Raw genomic sequence first — 15012 nt, 5'->3', positions numbered from 1 at the left:
ATAATAAATAATGCACTATTGTCTATTAAGTCTCTGAGGAACTTATTGAGTTTCAAAGATATTCGCCGAAATGGATATCATGTTGAGACAATGAATGAGGAAAATCATAAGTATTTATATATCACAACTCATGATTCAAATAAGAAAGTTATATTAGAAAAATTACCCTCACTTTCATCTGGGTTATATTACACCAAGATTAGTGCAATTGAATCACATGCCATTGTAAACCAGAAGTTTACTAGCCCAAATGAATTCATAACTTGGCACGACCGATTGGGTCATCCGGGAACAACCATGATGCGGAGAATTATTGAAAACTCCCATGGACATTCACTAAAGAACCAGAAGATTCTTAAAACTAGTGAATTTTGTTGTGCTGCATGCTCTTAGGGAAAGTTAATTTTAATGCCATCACCAGTAAAGATTGGATTTGAGTCCTCTGAATTCCTATAAAGGATTCAAGGCGATATATGTGGACCTATTCATCCACCATGTGGATCTTTTAGATATTTTATGGTCCTGATAGACGCATTTTTGAGATGATCACATGTGTGCTTATTGTCTTCTCGCAACCTAGCGTTTGCGAGATTACTGGCTCAAATTATCGATTAAAAGCACAATTTCCAGAAAATCCAATCAAAGCAATTCGTCTTGATAATGCTGGTGAATTTACTTCCCAAACTTTTGATGCTTATTGTATGGCTAATGGAATAAGTGTTGAACATCTAGTAGTTTATGTTCACACACAAAATGGATTAGCAGAATCACTTATTAAGCGCCTCCAATTAATTGCTAGACCCTTACTTATGAGAACAAATCTCCCAACCTCGGTTTGGGGCATGCTCTTTTACATGCCGCAGCACTTATTCGATTGAGGCCAACGAGTTACCATCAGTTCTCTCCTATACAATTAGCTTTTGGCCAGCAGCCAAATGTTTTCCATTTAAGAATATTCAGGAGTGCGATATATGTTCCCATTGCACCACCTAATCGCACCAAAATGGGACCCCAAAGAAAATTGGGGATATATGTTGGATATGATTCTCCCTCTATAGTGAGGTATCTTGAGATACAAACCAGAGATGTATTTAAAGCCTAGTTTGCGGATTGTCATTTTGATGAATCAAAATTTCCAACATTAGGGGGAGAGAATAAGCTTCCTGAAAAGGAACTTAATTGAAATGCATCATCGTTAATGCATTTAGATCCTCGATCAGGGCAATATGAACTAAAAGTTCAAAAAATTATACATTTGCAACGAATAGCGAATGAATTGCCTGATGCATTTTCCGATACAAAAAGAATAACCAAATCTTATATACCAGTAAAAAATACTTCAATTTGAATTGATGTCCCAGTAGGACAAGTAGCCACTAAAGCAAATTCATGCTAGAAGCGTGGCAGGCTTGTCGGTTCCAAAGACAAAAATTCTCGAAAAAGAAAAGAGGTAAATACGATTCCTATTGAAAAAGACATAGTAGAGTCACCTACAGTTGTCCAAAATTCTGATATAGTTTTAACGCCAGAAGACGTTCAGGTACCTAAAAATTGTGAAAATGACGAGATCTCGATAAATTATGTCTTTACAGGAGAGAAATGGGACCGAAATAAGACAATTGTCAATGAAATATTTGCATATAATGTGGCATTAAATATCATACATGAAAGTAAGGATCTTGAGCCAAAATCAGTCGAAAAATGTCGACAAAGAAATGATTGGCCAAAATTGGAAGAAGGCATGAACGCTGAATTAGACTCACTTGCAAAACGTGAAGTCTTTGGACCTGTAGTCCGTACACCTGAAGATGTAAAACCTGTTGGATACCGATGGGTATTTGTGAAAAAACGAAATGAGAAAAATGAAACCTGTTGGATACCGATGGGTATTTGTGAAAAAAAGAAATGAGAAAAATGAAGTTGTACGCTATAAAGCTCGACTTGTAGCACAAGGTTTTTCACAAAGGCCCGGTATAGATTATGAAGAAACGTATTCCTCTGTAGTGGATGTGATAACATTGCGTTATTTGGTCAGTTTATCTGCATATCATAAACTGCATATGCATTTAATTGATGTGGTAACAACCTACTTATACGGCTCATTAGATCGTGATATCTATATGAAAGTCCCTGAAGGACTAAAGATATCTAAACCATCCAATGAATATTCACAGGGGTTATACTCAGTCAAATTGCAAAGATCTTTATATGGTCTAAAGCAATCTGGACGAATGTGGTATAATCGTCTTACTGAGTATCTAGCCAAAAATAATGATATTTGTCCATGTGTTTTCATAAAGAAATCTGCATCTGGATTCATTATAATTGCTGTGTACGTTGATGATTTAAATATCATTGGGACTCTTGAAGAGATTCCAACAATTATAAAAACTCTAAAAGAAGAGTTTGAGAAGAAAGATCTTGGAAGGACTAAATTTTGTCTCGGTCTGCAGATCGAGCATATAAAAAATGGGATCTTTATTCATCAAACAATATACACAAAGAAGATCTTGAAGAGATTTTATATGGATAAGTCACATCCATTAAATACCCCGATGATCGTAAGATCTTTAGATGTGAAAAAGGATCAATTCCGTCCTAAGGAAGAAAATGAAGATATCCTTGGTCCTGAAGTACCATATCTTAGTGCCATTGGAGCACTAATGTATCTTGCTAATAATACACGACCTGATATATCATTTGCTGTGAATTTACTAGCAAGATATAGTTCCTCTCCAACCAGAAGACATTGGAGTGGAATCAAACAGATCTTTCGATATCTTCATGGAATGGTTGATATGGGATTGTTTTATCCCTATGGATTCAAGTCACAATTAGTTGGCTATATATGCAGATGCTGGATATTTGTCTGATCCACATAAAGGGAGATCTCAAACAGGATACCTATTCACATATGGTGGTACAGCTATATCATGGATGTCCACGAAACAGACGATTGCAGCAACATCCTCTAATCATGCTGAAATACTAGTGATACATGAAGCTAGTCGCGAGTATTTTTGGCTGAGGAGTGTGATTCAATATATTCTGTCATCATGTGGACTGATTGATCAGAAGATGGCTCCAACTGTCCTGTTTGAAGATAATACAGCATGTATTGCTCAACTTAAAGGCGGATATATCAAAGGTGATAGAACAAAGCATATTTCTCCCAAATTCTTCTTCACTCATGATCTTCAAAATCAAGTGACAATTGATATCCAACAGATCCGCTCAAGTGACAATCTAGCAGATTTATACACAAAGTCACTCCCAAAATCCTCCTTTGAAAGATTGGTACATCATATTGGGATTCGTCGATTTCAAGATGTTAAATGATATCGACAAGAGGGGAAACTGTACTCTTTTTTCCTTGGTCAGGTTTTTTTTCATTGGATTTTTCTTGACAAGGTTTTTAATGAGGTAGTCTCCATCACTAAAGGATATTGTACTCTTTTTCCTTCACTAAGATTTTTTCCCATTGGGTTTTTCTTTAGTAAGGTTTTAACGAGGCAATAATCTTAAATAGTCATCCAAGGGGGAGTGTTGTGATAAAGATGAATAATGTGGATGACCATTTTCCATGAGACTTAGTTTACCAAGGATGATTGCATTTAATTATGTTTGAAAAGTAAAGCTTCTTTATGCTTATAAATAGCAAAATAATATGAAGCACATAGAACATACAAAAACAATAAAACACCTTTTTCTCTCTCTTTCTAATTATATTTCTTTATTTGTTATCTCTTTTTTATTTATTTATTTAGTTATTTTATAACAAATTTTTTAATTTTAGAGAAAAAATTTTGATTCTAATTATAATGAAAAAATAACATGCGATATATTTTAATTGTAAAATTAGAAATATACGGTAGATTTTTAATGGAAATGACGATTAACTATACACATGTTTATATTTTGTTTGAAGCTGTCAAATACGATATGCGGAGATTATACGTACTCGTAGGAGTTAGTTTAATTTCTATGGAAACGAGCTCCAATGCACGTGTCCAGGAACATGCTATCTCTCTCAATCAATACCAATACCAACACCAACGTATACATGCTCTGATCTTCGTCTTCATTAACATTATTATTATTATTATGGCGGACTTGGAGAACATGCTTCTGGAGGCAGCTGGAAGAACCAGCTCCCCGCACAGAAAGCGCCACAATAGTAATAGTACTAGTAGTAAGCCGCGAAACCAGAAATCCAAACGAGGAGATGATGGTGGAAGTGAGTCCAGAGGGGAAGACTCCGACGCCGAGGGCGGCGGAGCAAGCAAGAAGAAGCCGCCATCGTCATCAAGGAACGTTCCTCTCAAGAAGAGGTTGGACCTCACCAAAACTGAGAGGGAATTAGGCCATGAAGGAGAGTTGTTGGAGGATGATGATGATGATGATGATGATGAAGATGAAGAATCTGATGTTGGCAGTGATCTCTACAAGAATGAAGATGACAAGCAGAGGCTAGCAAACATGACTGAGCTCGAAAGAGAGATGATACTCTCCGATCGAGCTGCCAAAAAAGGCGAAAAGGAGTTCAAAGAACAATTAAGAATGAAGAGGGACACCAACAACAATGCTACTTCAAAGAACATGATCAATCATCAATCACCTCTTCCACCACCACCACCACCATCATCATCTTCCTCCAAGGTTCGTTCCTCCACCAGACACGCCGAGAGGACCGCCGCCAAAGGCGATGTCTTAAGCGAGTTGCGAGCCAAGAGGATGAAGCAGCAAGTGGTAGACACTCACCATGGAAAACCATCATCATCAAGCACCAATAAGGGGATTCCAATGAAGAAGAAAGCAGCAACTACTTCAAGTAGCTCAAGCCAGAGCGAGAGCGGTGACAGTGATAGAGATTCCTCTGAAGGGTTGGCTGATAGTGACGATGACGATGACAAGAACATGTTGAGAGAATCAAACATGCCAACGTTTGAAGAAATCAAGGAAATCACCATTAGGAGATCGAGGCTTGTGAAGTGGCTGAATGAACCATTCTTTGAAGAGTTAATTGTTGGGTGCTTTGTTAGAATTGGGATTGGAAAATCAGAGAGTGGAGCTGTTTACAGACTCTGCATGGTTCAGAGTGTTGATGGTGGCGATCCAAATAGGCACTACAAGGTTGAGAACAGAATCACTCACAAGTACCTTGTTTGTGTTTGGGGAAGTGAAAGCTCTGCCAAGAGGTTCCAAATGGCTGTGGTTTCGGATTCTTCGCCGTTGGAGAAAGAGTTCAGGCAATGGGTTAGGGAAATTGAGAGAAGTTGCAGCCACATGCCGAGTAAGGCGAGTGTTTTGGACAAGAGAGAGGCCATTAGAAGAACGAATAACTATGTCTACTCTGCAGCCACTGTGAAGCAGATGCTGGAGGAGAAGAAAGCCGCGCCTACTCGGCCGCTTAATGTCGCGGTTGAGAAGGACAAGCTGAAGAGGCTGATGGAGGTAGCAAAGAGCAAGAACGATGAGGCCGAGGTGCAGAGGATCTGCGCCAAGCTCCTGGAATTGGACGCGGCGCGCGAAGCCAGGGATAAGGACAGCAGGGCTAAAAGATTAGCTGAGATGAACAGAAAGAACAAGGTTGATAATTTCAAGAACTTGTCTGAGCATAGGAATTTGCAGGTGAATTTGAAATTGGGTGAGGCAGGGTATGATCCATTCTCTAGGAGGTGGACAAGGTCTAGGAATTACTACAATGCAGAAGGGAAAGAGATTAAACAAGAAGAGAGTCATCAAGTTAGTAATAATAGAGAGAAGCATGAAATTAAGGTTGAAGAACCAAGTGTGTCAGCAGGTAATGCTGTTGGGTTTAAAGCCACAGAAGCAGCACTGGAAGCTGCTGCAAGTGCAGGGAAATTGGTGGATACTTTGGCTCCGGTGGATTGCGGAACAGAATCAAACATGATGCATGATTTCGAGTTGCCTATTTCACTGGCTGAACTTAAGGATTTGGGCGGACCACAGGGATTGAAGAATGGGTTCTTGGCAAGGAAACAGAAGATAGAAGCAACGGTTGGGTTGCAGGTGCCTGAAAACGATGGAGGTAGGCATGCTCTCACATTAACTATCAGCGACTACAAGAGAAGAAGAGGGCTGTTGTAGAGTATTCAGTTTCAATTTTTTTACTTCAATCATATTCTTTTGACAAGTAGAAAATGTTGTCACCAGATATTTTTTGAGCACTTAGTATTTAATGTGTTTGTTCATCTGTGTTCTGGTGGTTGAGACATCCACTATTTCTTGAAAACACAATAATCATGCTATAATTGTTTCTGGCATTGTTTATACTTGGTAGAATCTTGGGGAAGCAAAAAGGAACATTCTATATGAACAGAAAAATGAATATCAAGATATTTACAAATGTACAAAAGTGAAAAGAAGGAGCATTATTCACAGTCACAACAATGTGGAACAAGAATGTACTATTTACAATGTTGGCAGAATCCTAAACAAGAATCTGAGACTTGGCGGCATCGCGAGAGCATTTAGCCCTCCCACTCTTGCTCAGTGCACAAGCACATGTCTCAAGAATCTCAAGGTCCTCTTCCCAGCACAACATGGCTGCTGTCTCAGGATTCTTTAAGAACATCTTGGATGCAAGGAAGCCGGCTAATGTCCATGTCTGATAAAGCCGGGCCTGTTTCCCGATGAACTTGCCGGTGCGAGTGTCATAGTATTCCGGCCATGAATCAACTGGAAGCCTTTTCTCAGCCAAAGCAACTGCATCCTCAGCAAGTTCAGTTCTCCCCATTTTGATGCATGCAAGTGTAAACTGAATGACAAAAATGAATCACATATTAAACCAAAGGGGAAAGGGTAAATAATTATGAAACGACACCATTGAACTTCCATGATCATAATATTCCCATAAAGAAAAATTTACCTGCCATAGAAGTGTTGGCCAAGATCCACCATTGTGATATGACCAAGGGCTGCACAAGTTGAAATGTGTCTTAGAATCAACTCTGACTATAAAGTCACCAAAGTACTAAAACATCTAAACAACACCATAAAAGGAAAAGAATTAAAGAAATTTATACGTATTCTTTGGGTCACTGCCAGTGATTATGCGCCATTCCTCAGACTCCAAGGCAGGATAGCATATCTTAAGAGGCATGTGGCCAACAAGATCATCCCATTTTGCTTCTATGAGATTCAGAATGGACTTATTCTGTTTTGGGGTACCCAAAGATGAAACAATGGACCACAGGTTCCCAAGCATGAAGAACCTGAAATCCATGTGTGCCGGTTGAAGGTTTCCAATGAGATATCCCCCTTCCTGTGGAACCCAATCCATTAGCCACAGAGGAATCTGTTCTGGATATATGTTGAATTTGTTGGTGGCATCCAACGAATACTCTTCTGTTTTGTACCGGTATATCTCGTTCATCTTTTTCATATCCAACCAATAGTATTCTCTAATGTGGAATGAGAGTGCACTCAGCCTGTTGTTGATTTCTCTAACCAGATTCTTGGATCCATCATCCACCTTAACCATCTCACGGGCTGATCGTAGAGCTGAGTAAAACAACGCCTGCAAACCAAAGTAAAATAATTAGCTAACTAATATGTTGAATCTAAACCCTTGTTATCTATATCAAAATCTTCCTCACTCACTTGAATCTCAAGAGGGTGACCATGAATTCCCATCCTCCTATCTATCATGCAAGAACCATCAGTCACCAACAGAGATGGGAACATATCGAAGCCATCGGTTAAACACAAGTTAAGGATCATCTCTAAGCCTGTCTGAACATCCACCCTTTCTTGCAAGCTGTAATCACCGGTCAGCTTCCCATAAGCCCTCAGCAAAATGATCCACCACAATCCTATGTCAACCACAACCAACCATAAAGTACCAATCTTCCAAATAAGATTATTATTACAAAAATTCTCAGAAATACTAACCTGAATCTACCGGCGCAACACGACCAATAGCTGATTCCCCAAAGTCAGGATCCAAAACTTCTTCTACCTTTTCTTCATCAACTTGCATGGTTTTAACTTTGAAGCTCGCAGGCATCAACCCCTGCCCTGGGCTATAGCAGTCCACAGTTTTCTCCCAACTCTGTTGCAATACCAAACATTATATCATCAAAGAGAAAAGTGAGAGTATTGATTGAATAATATATAGGAGGTACCTGGAGTTGCAAGGTATGAAGGAGAAAGTTCTTGACGATTTCATTTTCCCCCTTGAGCAAGAAAGCAAGGGCTGAAGGGATGAAATCCCGAATGAAGACCTGATCATAATTCAAAGACTCCTCACTGGAATCATTTGCAGCCACCGTTCCCACAGGGGTGTCACAATACGTAACAAGTGCCTCTTGCAACAGCTTCCATGCCTCTCTTTCCACGTCTGTCTCCTCCTCACCATTGTTGTTGATAATTGGAGCAGCCACACCCTCAGATACCTTATTCTCTGATCTTGCATTATCTTCTTCACCCCCAGCTTCTAATTCAGACTCTTTGTCCGCTGATTTTTCGACAACTAACTGCTTCTCATCGATGCCATTGTCCGTCTTTATGTAAACCTTCTCAATCTCCAGATTCTTTTTGTCATTCACACTTGACTTCCGAGGCTTCAATCCAAGTTCATTCACGGTAGCAGTGGTGACGTCGCCGTTGATTCTGGTTGCGGCCGGTGAACGGAATATTTGAGGCCTTGAAGTTAAATGGCTAAAATATCTTGAAGAGGGTAACCGAAAAGCTCTGTGGTTACCGTTCATTATTCGTGCAAAACCCAACATGCGAAGAGGGTAGTGAATGTTGTTGGTAGAAGAAAGGTTATTAGACATTGCACGAGGAGTAGTGGGGTGACATCTTGCAAGAAACGATGAAGAATTCTTGCAACTAATGAGCATCCTCGGAGATGGTTTCATGCTGCAAATGCTAATAAGGTTCGTACCGATCATAACATGAATATCCAGGGAAACAAAAAAAGAATTCAAGAACGTAACTGAATAACTAACTGTCAATACGAAGGTGGTTAGAATGTGACATTTTATTTTATTTATTTATTATTATTATATAGGCGAAACTGCGATGCGCAAGGAACAAAGATTCTAATTTCGCTCACACTTTTCACGTTGATTTTTCATTTTCCACCAATTTTGGCAAACAAATTATTTTAAGATGATTTATGGGATACTCTATCTCACATGTGGATGATCTATAAGTAACTATTGGATGATGATCTTCGTTTTGTGATCAGTGAAATGTTCCGTTATGCTCGGGTCAGCATTCAGGAACTAGGACCTTTTTCTTTTTTTTTACTACCCTTCCTCCTTTGTTGGAAAATTCGGTCTTAGAATGTGCTTTTAATAAGTTCTATTTAATTCATGTTGCCATGTTAATTCACTTTAATAAATTTTAGAAACTAACTCAAATATATTATTTCAGTGTCATTATAAAAGCCACATAAAAACATAATCAATTTTACGCTATATAAACTGAAGACAAATATTACTTTGACAAAAATATGCTACTTAGAAAATTCATAACTCATATAAGAAAATGAAAAAGAAAAAAAAACTCCATATCACCAAAAAAATTCATTATTTTTAATTAATATTTTTAGTTATTAATTTAATTTTTTTAGTCTAACAATTTAATAATATATTTTTAATTTTAATTTTTAAATATTGTTGATTAACTACTGATAAAAACTAGGGGTGCACATGGTCCGGTCCGATCCGAAGACTCGGCCCGACCCCGAACACTTTAGGGGCTAATTTGGTGTGATTTTACCGGGTTTAGGGTCGGGTAAGGGTCTCAAAAATAGACCCGGTCATTATTTTGGGTCGGATCCGAGCTATAGCTCAAGTCACCCGAACTCGATCCGGTGGCCCAGTCATCATACATAATTAATATTTTATATTATTAGTGATGGATCATGGTTATTCTTATGTGGAATTTAAGTATTGTAAACCTTAGTATTTTGTGTTATTAATCATTATAAGATTACAAGTTAATGTTTTATGTTTAGAATGCATAAGACTTTAGACTAATGCATAATATTGTGTTATTTGTATTGATTTAAATATTTGGTGTTATTAGACAATATTAATATTAATTGTGCTCCTTCTTGATCGTGTGGTGCTCCTTACTTGTTAGCTAAAGGACATTTGACTTCAAGTCATCCCAACATCTCTGTTGATGGAAAAATGGTATGAATTGAGTTATTAGAATTGCCTAGCATCTATCTCCTGTGAGACCTTGAGAGAACTCAATGACTACCGAGAGCTCTGCTAGGGTTTCGACAGAGGAAGTGGATCTGGTTCAACGAAGTACGAAGAAGGTCAAGTCTCGCGAGGAATTAGATCTAAATCGACAAGGAGACAGGGTGGATCTTGATCAAGACATTTCTCATAAAACAGATGGCAAGAACAAAAGTTCGTATAAGGAGTGCCTACTCTCGTCCCCAGGCGGCTTGGTAGATAATATGTCTACTCATAGCGATGACATGGGCGAGGATCAGCCTAATCCGGAAGACCAATGGTATAGGGAGGAGGAGGACCTAAGTGTTAAACCTTTCGATCCATGCCCCATTATCCTAGTGTCCAAGGAAGAGTTTGAGGACTGGTGCAAGCCGTGGAAGAATGCGCTGATCGTTAAAGTTCTAGGCAAGAGAGTAGCCCTAGGTTTCATCGAGCAGCGTTTGCAGCGTGACTGGGCACAGAAAGGGAAGATCAGCGTGATTGACATGGACCGAGACTACTACTTGGTGCACTTTGCTGAAGAAGAGGATTACTCCCATGCTCTTATGGGAGGACCATGGATGATCGCAGGACATTATCTTATTGTTCAGAGATGGAGACCTTTCTTCTTAACGACCGAGAACCATGTGAGAAAGATTGCTGCCTGGATTCGCATCCCCAACCTTCCTATTGAGCTATATAACCACCGTTTCCTATGGAGGGTAGGTTCAACTATTGGGCATATGCTGAAAATTGATCGCGACCTCTATACACTCAAGAGGAAAATTTGCGAGGATTTGCGTCGAGATTGACTTGTCAAAAAAATTAGTGCCCAGAATTTCTGTTCTTGGAAACACGTTAAATATTGAATATGAAGGTCTACATCTTATCTACTTCTCCTGTGGAAAATATGGCCATAAGGTGAAATAGTGCAGTGAAGATGGTGGGAATAAGCTTGTTCAACCGGCAATGGAGATGGGAGGCGGAGCGGAGAGAGCGACAGCGGTAAGGAGTAGGTAGGGCTGAGGTCAGCACTGGGGAAGTAAATCGGGAAACTTCGGATAATCAGGAACACATTAATGACTATATCATGCAACGGGAAAATCAAAATCCCCCTGATTTTGGCCCCTGGATGATGGTAAGGAGGTACCAAAGAAGAAAACAGGAGAAAATTCCAAGGAATAATAAAAAACAAAGTCAAATCTCTACTGCCATGCCTCATAAGGAAAGTAACGACAATATGAAGAACACCTTTAATGAGGGAGGATCCAGATTTAATGCCTTGTATGAGGAAAGGGATGATGAGATGCAAGATAATCTGCAAACGGAAGAGGCCATGCATAGTGGGTCCAAATTGGTGATTTCAGACCAGGCTTCTATAAAAGATCATTCTAATAAAGAACCAGACTATTCCAAGCCCATTAACAAGGCCCCTGATCGAGCTCTTGTCTCAACCCTTCCTAAACCAAATGAGAGCAATGCTGGGCCGCCGAGTCAAGCCCGAAACCAACTGAACAAAGAGGAAGGAGCTAAAGTGTATTTAAGGAAACCCGGAGTGGGTAAAAACCCGCAGGGACCCCAAAAAAACTACTGCCCTGAAGATTGGGCCTATGCTAACAAAAAAAGGATTTAAACCCAAACAAAAACTGATGGACAAGGGTGTACTCTCCCTGGGGGTTGCTATCAACAACATGGACAACACGGCATCTTCATCCTCCAAGAACACGGATCGAGAGCTTATGGAAGGAGCCATTCTTGATAGGATGAGGGAAGTCACGAAACAGCAATGGGAAGACTACCAGCTAGCGACAAACCTTAACAGAATATCTGAGACCAACGCGAACCACAAACCCCTCTTAAACCAGGACAGTCTGCGCCGTGAAACCCCTGTGTTGATGGGGGAGGATGGAGACAGTAGAGGGGCTCCAAGCGAGCAACAGGGCACAGCCAAGGAGGGAAATAAAAAGTCCACCAAGGGTAAGGAACCGATGTTCCATGCAAAGGCTTCCGAGGTTATGGGGGGCAGCGCCTAGGGCTTCTAGTCGAGGTATCTTGGGTCTGGATGACCATCTTTTTTGTCTAGCTGATCATGAATTTTATAGTTTGGAATTGTAGAGGAGCTGGAGGTAAGGGATTTTCTACTCTTATTAGAGATCTGAGGAAGGACCTTGATGTGAATTTTGTCATTTTGCTGGAAACCCACATTAGCGGTGTTCGGGGAGAGAGGGTCAGGAACAGAATTGGGCTAAATGGTAGTTTTGTGGTGGAGGCGAGAGGGCAGTCAGGAGGCATCTGGTGTTTGTGGGACTCAAACTTTTGGAAGGTGGAGGTGATGAGCCATACTTTTCAATTTGTCCACATGAAGATAAAAGACAAGAATGCAAATCAGTGATTGCTTACAGCCGTTTATGGGAGCCCGAATAGAGGTTTCAGGAAATCTCTTTGGGAGGATCTTCGTGAAATCAGCAGGGATGCTAGCATTCCTTGGTGTGCCATAGGTGATTTTAATTCCATTATGTATGATCATGAACGGAGTGGGGGGGGCTATGCTTCGACAGGGCGGGGCGTGCCTCGATTTTAATGCTTGCTTGTCTGACTGTGGTCTACTTGATCTTGGATACTCGGGCTGCCCGTATACTTGGAAAAGAGGTTCTCTGGCAGAAAGGCTTGATAGGGGTCTTACCAATCCCGACTGGCAGATCACCTTTCTAGGAGCTTCCATCCAGCACTTGCCAGACCTGAAGTCTAATCACTCTCTTCTATTTCTTCGTCTTGCCCCTAAGGCTCCTCCTAATAAGGGAAGGAGGCCCTTCAGATTTCTGGCCGCTTGGCTGGACCACCCTGACTTTGATGATGTTGTTAACAGAGGTTGGAACCTTCAGAGGAATTGGAATTCATGTATGGAAAACTTCCAGCAGGTGTTAAAAAATTGGAACCATAATGTCTTTGGTAATATTCACCGGAGAAAATCAAAGATTTTAAGGAGGCTTCAAGGCATCAAAAATAGTCTCAATATGAACCCGAACCTCTATTTGGAGAAACTGCAGAGGGATCTCTGGGAGGAATATGAGGAGATCTTGGCCCAAGAGGAGCTTCTTTGGTTCCAAAAATCACGTTGTAATTGGTTAGAGTTTGGGGACCGTAATACCAAATTTTTCCATACTTCAACTATGGCCCGGAGAAGAAGAAACCAGATTGAGGCTCTACAGGACAATAATGGGAATTGGGTATATGAGCGCACAACCCTGGAAACAATGGCAACTAGCTTCTATAGCCGGCTGTACACCGAGGACGTTCCAGACACCCCTTTCGTTCTGAAGAACTACTTCCCACCTCTTGATACAAATGACCTTGCAAGCATTGATAGTAGCATTTCCCGGATGGAAATAAAGAGTGCTCTGTTCTCTATGGGGAGCTTCAAGGCCCCGGAAAAAGATGGAATCCAGGCTATGTTCTATCAGAAGAAATGGGATAGTGTAGGAACGGACCTGTGCAGATTGGTTGAAAAAATTCTCAACAGGCCCTCGGAGGTTTGGGAGATTAATGAGACCCTTATCACTCTCATTCCAAAGGTCGAGCCTATAGTCTCTCTGAAGCAAATGCGCCCTATCTCTCTATGCAATGTCTCCTATAAGGTCATTACTAAAATTTTATCGAGAAGGCTGAGAGGTATCATGGAGAAAGTGGTGAAGCCGACTCAAAGCAGCTTTGTTCCAGGAAGGCATACCTCGGATAATATTATTATCACCAAGGAAGTCATAAACTACATGCGTAATAGGAAAGGCAAGAAAGGTTGGATGACAATCAAGATCGATTTAGAGAAGGCGTATGACAGGCTGAACTGGAGCTTTATTAAGGATACCTTGCAGGATATTGGGCTGCCAGAGTATATGGTGAACATTATTTATGCTTGTATCTCGACGGCTAGGATGAGGGTCTTATGGAATGGTGAAGCTTTAGAGGAGTTCGCCCCCTCTAGAGGCATTCGGCAGGGGGACCCCCTCTCGCCCTACTTGTTTGTTCTCTGTATTAAGCGCCTATCTCAACTTATCAGTGTGGCGTTGGATATGGATGTATGGAAACCTATTAAGCTGTGTAAGGAGGGCCCAGCCCTCTCACATCTTTGCTTCACAGACGACCTAATCCTCTTTGCAGAAGCTTCAATTGGATAGGCTGAGTGATGCGTGGCAGAAGTTAACCAATTAAGAGAATTCAAATAAAAGAATAGTGTTGCACGTATAGCTCTTAACCAGCTAAGATCTGCCTCACCAATTTAAAAGAGGTTGTCACAAATTTTAGAAATAAAAATATTGGGAGTATGAATCCCAGGTCGTCTCCCAACGAGTTGCAGAAAAGAGTGCTAATTTATTAATCAAAAAATTTCTAGAAAGTTTAAGTCGGATAATGAGTAATTAAAAGTAATTGTAAATTAAAGCAATTAACTAAGAATTATTATTAATATTAAAATGTCTTGACTGGGGGAATAATTAATTGGAAGTTCTATCCTTGTTGGAATCTTCTCAAGTGTAGTGTAAAGAGGTTGTTGTTTCACTTGGTTAACCCTTACTGAATAAGGGAAATTATAGTGATTGAACTAACTCTTACCCGCAATTCCTAGTCCTCTCCCTTGGGGAGGTCTAGTGTTAGTAGGTACAAAATTAGCCTACAACGTCCAATGTAACTAAGCACTTGAGCATTCCAACTCAAGTGTCTCCTCTTAATTAACCCCCATGTCAAGTGGAATTTCTACTCCATTGACATGGATTTAATAATCATAAAAATATAAGAAGACATAATCGAATAAAAT

At 40.2% G+C, this 15012-nt stretch overlaps 2 protein-coding genes across 2 annotated transcripts; one reads left to right on the top strand and one right to left on the bottom strand.

Annotated features, from left to right (window-relative positions):
* LOC107648494 (protein RTF1 homolog) lies at positions 4105-6111 on the top strand. Its single transcript, XM_016352336.1, has one exon. It carries the CDS (start codon positions 4105-4107, stop codon positions 6109-6111), a length of 2007 nt encoding a protein of 668 aa, XP_016207822.1.
* LOC107646529 (alkaline/neutral invertase A, mitochondrial-like) lies at positions 6272-8988 on the bottom strand. Its single transcript, XM_016350712.2, has 6 exons — positions 8151-8988; positions 7918-8077; positions 7627-7838; positions 7050-7543; positions 6893-6941; positions 6272-6781 (listed from the first exon to the last, which is right to left on the bottom strand). The coding sequence occupies exons 1-6, from the start codon at positions 8919-8921 to the stop codon at positions 6455-6457; spliced, it is 2013 nt and encodes a 670-aa protein (XP_016206198.2). The 5' UTR covers positions 8922-8988; the 3' UTR covers positions 6272-6454.

This window comes from Arachis ipaensis, chromosome B06 (assembly GCF_000816755.2).
Source record: "Arachis ipaensis cultivar K30076 chromosome B06, Araip1.1, whole genome shotgun sequence".
Taxonomy (NCBI): Eukaryota; Viridiplantae; Streptophyta; class Magnoliopsida; order Fabales; family Fabaceae; genus Arachis; species Arachis ipaensis.
The sequence above is the reverse complement of the archived record's forward strand: the minus strand, read 5'-3'. Positions and strand labels throughout refer to the sequence as shown.